This window comes from Phallusia mammillata, chromosome 3 (genome assembly GCF_965637545.1).
Source record: "Phallusia mammillata chromosome 3, kaPhaMamm4.hap1.1, whole genome shotgun sequence".
In the NCBI taxonomy this organism is placed as follows: Eukaryota; Metazoa; Chordata; class Ascidiacea; order Phlebobranchia; family Ascidiidae; genus Phallusia; species Phallusia mammillata.
Genome location: NC_137254.1, coordinates 8,334,462 through 8,341,005, shown reverse-complemented (window position 1 = coordinate 8,341,005; position 6,544 = coordinate 8,334,462). Strand labels below are relative to the sequence as shown.

The window sequence follows — 6,544 nt, the reverse complement described above, 5'->3', positions numbered from 1 at the left end:
TTTATGATCATCTCACGACCCAAGCTTCAAACATCATATAAACTATTTTTTGTGATATGCATGAAATAGAAAAAAATCCCAAATCTAAAAATGTTTCCTTGTACGAATACTTACTAATCCCAAAGGTTTATAATCTCTTTACTCATCCTTAAATGCTAACTGTTACATCTCCACGTTCAGTTTCGCATGATTAACTTGTCCTATTATTTGCCGTGCTATGACGTTACAATCGACTATTGTCTGTATGTGGTAATGGTTGGTTTATTTTAATGTACAACGTGGTCGAGTGAGGTGACTTTACTACTACTGCATAAAGTAATTTTGTTTGTGTTTACTTAATGCAGTAATAGTTTGTTTGGGCAGAATTGAATCACCATAGCGCGACCCATTTTTTGACCCTGCGCGACCCATACTTTGAGAACCACTGTATTACACCTTACGCAAAGTTCACTTGAGCACGATAACAGTATGTACTAAAACGATTATATAACTCTGATAATTTGTGCTCCGGCCAAATTTGATAAAAATCCGTAGAAATATAAACACTGATCAAAATGATAAATTGTCTGGATGGTGTAATGGTCAAATTTTAAAAAAAATTTTGCATCCGGCCGAAAGGGCAGAGTGAACCGAAAACCTGCGGAAGTCCTTGTATAGAAGTACTTCAACCTTTTCGCGGTCCCCATAAAATTGCTTCACGGGCTTTAAGGACCGCTGACCCCAGTTTTAGAACCGCTGCTCTAGAGTGACCACTATTAACACTTTCGATCACTTATGCAACCCTGTTGCCAGAAGACAAATGATTCTCTTAAATGGTGTTGTACTATAAGCAACTAATGTGTAAAAATGAACTTTTTGCATGTGTGTTGTGGGAGGAAATACACATTCATACGTTTTTCCAGATTTTGACAGAATTTAATCATGGATGATGTTGATATTGGTGCTAATGCATATGAAACTATTGAAGAAAGATATTTTCGTCATGCTCCACCTAATATAAGACACCCAGGTAAAAACATTTTATGAAAGTTTATGGTTAGTTTACGAACTGCAACATTATCAATGCATATAAAATAAGTTTTATTGTAGTTATCGAAATGTACAAAACAGAAAAAAAGATAAACAAATTAAATTGGCTATAAGTATATTGAGCAAAACTTAAATCTGCATTATACCTTTATTTTGATAATCACTTCTTCCACTTAAATGTAAAATATTTTTCCTATCTAATCATATATCATGCGTTTATGAAAAAGAATTTCCGAAGACATTCTCAAATGAGTATGAAAATCCCTTACCAAAGTTTCATAGAGAAAATGGAAATGCATTGAGACCAACAGATGCGTCTGTGCAAAAAAATGGTAAGGGCGTTTTAGAAAAAATTTATCAAAGGTGAAATTAGTTAAACTTTTTTGTTTCAACTTAGAAAATGACAAAGTTCAATCGAAAAAAAGTGAAAAAAAGTGTGTGCAAAAACAGAGCTTCTCGAAACTGAACATAATCTTGGTGTGTGTGATTGTAATTCTGGCTGCTTCGGCGCTAGGTTTCGGAATACTTTACTTCACGAAAGACCAGGTGTGTACTATTTTTTTGTAAAAGCTATGCAATGTTTCTATGCAACAAAATTCTTTTGCTTCAGAACGAAACGGAAGAACTTTATGAAAGTAAGTCAAATATTCGAAAACATATTTGGGTCAACTAAATAGATCTAAAAGTAATATCAATGCTAAATGTGAGAAACATGATCGTACAATTTTTGAAAAACTGTCCAAGAAATCAATATTTTAGTTTTGTTTGAAAACTCACTATGCTGAATATGTGACAACAACCCCCAAACTTGGTAATGATATATAGTTGTTGTTCCAGTGTTGCTAAATTATTTCTTTAGCACTGCAGACAACTGGACAAATCAACTTTAACACAATTGGAACAGTAGCAACAACACCACCGCTTGGTACTTTCCGCAACCCTGCAAGTTCATGTGTTGAACTGAGAGATGCTGGTTTTAAAGATGGAATCTACGCCATACAACCGTCACTCATATCGTTTGAGGTATTTACCAAATCATTTTGCTCACATTATCGATGTATTTGGAAGGAATATAATAATCAATGCATAAATGTATTTAGACAGAGGAAATATTGAAAAGTATAAAAATTTAAGAAATACATGTGCATTTAGGTTTACTGTGACATGATAGCAGCTGGTGGTGGATGGATTCTCGTGGCCACAATAAACAACAATAATTTCAATATGACAGAAGCCTATGGTGGATCGTGGTTTCTTACGACGTCAAACAATCACCAAAATTACTTGAGTAAATTTGGCAATGTAACACAAATTGCTACAGCTCATTTTTACTATTCAATTCCAGATTATCAAAATTGGATGAACACAAATTCATTCGGAACATTTGACAATTGCACAAAATCAGATTTCAAAAGTCAAGCTTATTACGAATATCAGGTAAATATTGTGTGTTGTAAAAAGTGGAACATTTTTTGCGACTACAATTTTTCAGGGAAAAGACATTATGTTACGTCATGTTCCAAACCAAACTCCACTGGGTGTCAGCAAAGAGCAAGGTTTTCTGCAATATCAAACAGAGAACGGTTTTTTGAAAAATCATGGAGGAAATTTGCTTAATTTGTTTACTAATCATTATCCATTAAAATCTACAAGTGGTAATGTACTTAACTTTGCGATATTTCGTTTTTGACAGTGGTAACACTATATTTTTTGTTGTTGAAAATTATGTAAATCTGGTGTGTGCTAACAATCATTTTTGTAAGGGTGATTTATTTGATGCCAGTTCTGGATGATTTTAATTGATTAATACTATTTTTATATCCAAGCCTTCTTTCCTGATGTAAAATCGATGTTGGATCGACTTGCTGCTAAATCCAAAGAAATTACAAAGCATATTTCTGATTTCTATTTTTATGATACTGGTTCAAGCTCGGTACGCGATAACAACGTTTATTCCCCTCATGGAATGCAGGTGATATATCCACACGGCCGTATTTTTGAGGAACCATAAATAAAAAGTGTTTGCACAGGTATACATTGGAACAACTCAATCTTGCTATCCCAGCTTACATGAATCAAACTGCCGAAACAAATTTTTGCAATATGGTTTGGATTATAAGTAAGTTAATTTTTTTAGTTTTACTGGTTTTACGTAAACTTCTGCTATTTGCTTAACAATATAGATGTGATCTTGGCAACATGATGCAATCGAGTCGAAAAACGCATCCTTTTTTTGCCTTGTTTGCGGTGGGAAATTTTGATAATTGCGTTTCCAGCGTGAGATTTTTGGTAAGGGAATAACGCATTAACAATTTATCTCACAAATTTCCATTTTTATGTTTGATATGTTCAGGTTCGTTCTCACCGACCAAATACAGAAACCATAGTTTTGTACAAAGGAAATCACACTCTTAACAATTTCTTTTTACATTATGAAGCACAATGTAGAAATGGGAGTTTCTATGCCAACTTGTGTGATGTTTGGTTTTATGTCATTAATACTGAGGTAAGCTGCGTTCGAAGCCTGAATGTGGTTGCTGATTCTTCTTCTTTGCAAATGCGCAACTTAAACCATTTTGTAACCAATGCGGTAATATATGAATATTTTCATCACTTTCACCCAAATGCGCTCGAGTCATACAATAACTAAATTAAATGAATTGCTAATTGATCGGTCAATCGTTAAGACTAATATTCATCATTAAAACCAAGCACTGTAATTTGAACTGAGAAACAAATTCAAATTAACATGTTATTTGTCACGTAGAACTGGAATTCATCTGAAGCGCCAACTATAAAACTATACAATTATGTACCCGCATTATATTATGATTTTGGATGGAATATTTATGAAGCTGTATCCAACACACTTTTCGGTTACACAATGGTTGCAAGGTTGTTCACTACTAAGTGTAAAGTGATATTACAAATAATACAGCCATTAATGTTTGTGTTATATTATATTTGACTTTCCTCCATAGAAAAAATGCTACTTTAATATCAGAAACAGAGATCAACGCTGTTACCTACAAAATATTGGAAATTATTTCAGAAACTGACAACTTCTGTGAGTAAAGTGTATTTGAGCAACAATCAATCACAACGCAGTTTGTTTTGTGAAGAAATGTTTGTTTTATCTTACAATCAATTTGAAACATTTACTAGTGAAAGTAGTTTGTTTTGTAAGGAAATGTTTATGCAACCAGGTTTGAATAATTTGCCATTCATGCAATTTTACCTATTCCAAATCAATCGCCTGCTTCTTGCATTACTTTTTAGTCTAATGATTATTTTGAACTTGGTGTTTTAGGCCCGAATTGCTCTTATGATGACGTACTCTCAGTACCAGTTCAATTTTCTATTGGAAATGATTCAGTGGTTAACTCGATGCTGCCACCAAGTGTAAAACCTCTACCGACCGGTTTTGTTCAGTTTCGTGCTTATGGAAGAACTGGGAGCGTCTATGCGATGTGTCCTGCTGTTAAGTAAGCCTCTGTTTTTGGATTTTAAACTGTCCAAAAATACAGTATTTTATAATAAACGAATTAAACTTAAAGGGTTCACATTTGGCATTTGCCTATACTCACAAAATCCTGAAATTGTTTAGAGTGAACGATTGGAGAAGCGAATTTGTGTGTATTGGAGGAATGAAGAATCCGGATTCTTCCTACTTGGATGACTGCAATGATTTTACAAGTAAATTATCATTTTGTGCGTTAAAACAATTTTTAATTGTATTTTTTTAAATTAAACCCAGATTGGAACGGATTGCCGAACACTGCAGTGGAAGAAGTTACCTCAGTTGATTATTCTCATTCGCACAGAGATTTGGATTCAACAGTTATGATATTTTATCGATAAACACGATGAGTTGACAAACTGTAAAGTGTTAAAGTCGCTTTTTGGTTGGTTTGCTGTACATATGCGATGAACTGATTTATTTTTTCTCATGTGTTTCCAATCCTCAAAAATTAAAATGATTCAACCCGTATTTACGTACCTATAATTGAATATGTGTTACAGTAATTAAATTATTTCACGAACTTTATCTCTCGTGATATAATGTTGTTACCATGAGAATTTATCGTTAAGTTTGTCACAGTTTATCAAGTCCCGTTACAGTTTATAGTAAATAGTTACATCTGCAGTGTATATTTTTTTTTCATCTTCAAATTTAATTGTATAATACTACCTTTTGTTAAAAAGTGAGTGAAAGATTGTAGGCCTGTTGTTTGCATCAATTAATGTTTAATATTTAAATTGCCTAAACCAAACTATATGAAGTGGTTTGTTTAAGACCATTGATTTTTTTTCAATTCAAACCAGCATCATGTGTGGGCAGATCATGAACATTTCGAACAGTCTGGCGTGGGTACATAAAACGCCCTACTTCGTATTTGCCTGCATTTTGGATCTTTTTCCTGTTATTGCCTCAAATGGATTGCATATTAATGGATTTGCATACGTGTTTGATCAATACAAAATACCAGCTTCAGTATACCAAGTGCAATTGTTTGCTTGTTCAATGCTCATAAAAAAAACGATGCCATATTTAACATTAAAAACAGTAGTTATGGCGTCACAAATGTGACGGCATATTTTTTTTCTTTAGTTACTGTGCGTCAACAAGATTTGTGTTAAACAGTTTTTAATTTTGTATTGCCATGCAGGTCAAAGAGTGAATTTACGCTTGCTATATATTCAACCGCATTACGGCCGTGTTGTTTGTTTTCATATCACAGTGATTCATTGTTTGCTTGCTCGTAAAATACGCCCCCCACCATTTCCCACTCGACCAGCTAAACACGTATGAGAAGCAATGCGGTTAAATTAAAACTCTAGTCAGCACACGCATAGTTATTAATACATTCTTGTATGAACAACATTTGCGACCGAACGCGTATAAATTAAACTTTGGTGTACATGTTAAACCGGCTAAAAGTTATTATCTACTCTATTATAAAACGATAATTTTAAAAACATATCTTGTAATTAGCTGTCTGTTACGATTTGTTGTTGGTATTGCAAGAAAATAGTCAGGCGGTTTTAATCAGCAACTTGTTTGTCAGTTGATTTTAAGTTGTTCGTCAGCGTTTTGGGTCACATAAGATCAAACAGAACCAGTAGCTCGCAGTAAACAAACAAGTTTGTATGGTATATTAAAATAAAACAAACTACACGTGGAACAAACGTGCAACTTCTATAAAACATGTCACTCGAAATGTTGTATTGATTAATACACGGGCGTTGTTTTTTTGCTTTCCACAGTAGAAGTAACAACCATTAAACAACATCCCCACTTGTTGGTTGTTGGAGACTGTGTACATTTAAATAAAACTCCAATGGGCAAGTTATGCACATACTTCTGTTTTTCAATTTCTGTAATAAACGCAGACTGGGACGAATTGCCAAAAACATTGTTGAACTAATATATTGTTCTTCCGTTGAATCCGATTGGAATCCATGTACAGTTTGTAATAATGCAACGGACAGATGAGCGACCGAAATGTGTAAC

The 6,544-nt window shown here is 33.7% G+C and overlaps 1 protein-coding gene across 1 annotated transcript; it reads left to right on the top strand.

Annotated features, from left to right (window-relative positions):
* Positions 1-921: 921 nt before the first annotated feature.
* On the top strand, positions 922-4,518 carry LOC145219428 (uncharacterized). Its single transcript, XM_080086794.1, has 15 exons — positions 922-1,009; positions 1,257-1,361; positions 1,427-1,575; positions 1,640-1,664; positions 1,889-2,052; positions 2,182-2,317; positions 2,375-2,466; positions 2,522-2,684; positions 2,856-3,001; positions 3,060-3,148; positions 3,213-3,318; positions 3,383-3,535; positions 3,797-3,924; positions 4,011-4,096; positions 4,340-4,518. The coding sequence occupies exons 1-15, from the start codon at positions 922-924 to the stop codon at positions 4,516-4,518; spliced, it is 1,809 nt and encodes a 602-aa protein (XP_079942920.1).
* The last annotated feature ends 2,026 nt before the right edge of the window (positions 4,519-6,544 follow it).

Coding starts and splice junctions, on each gene's coding strand:
- LOC145219428 (XM_080086794.1), top strand. CDS start 922: ATGGATGATGTTGATATTGGTGCTAATGCATATGAAACTATTGAAGAA. Junction 2,318..2,374: donor CAATCACCAAAATTACTTGA/GTAAATTTGGCA, acceptor ATTCAATTCCAG/ATTATCAAAATTGGATGAAC. Junction 3,536..3,796: donor TTTATGTCATTAATACTGAG/GTAAGCTGCGTT, acceptor TTTGTCACGTAG/AACTGGAATTCATCTGAAGC.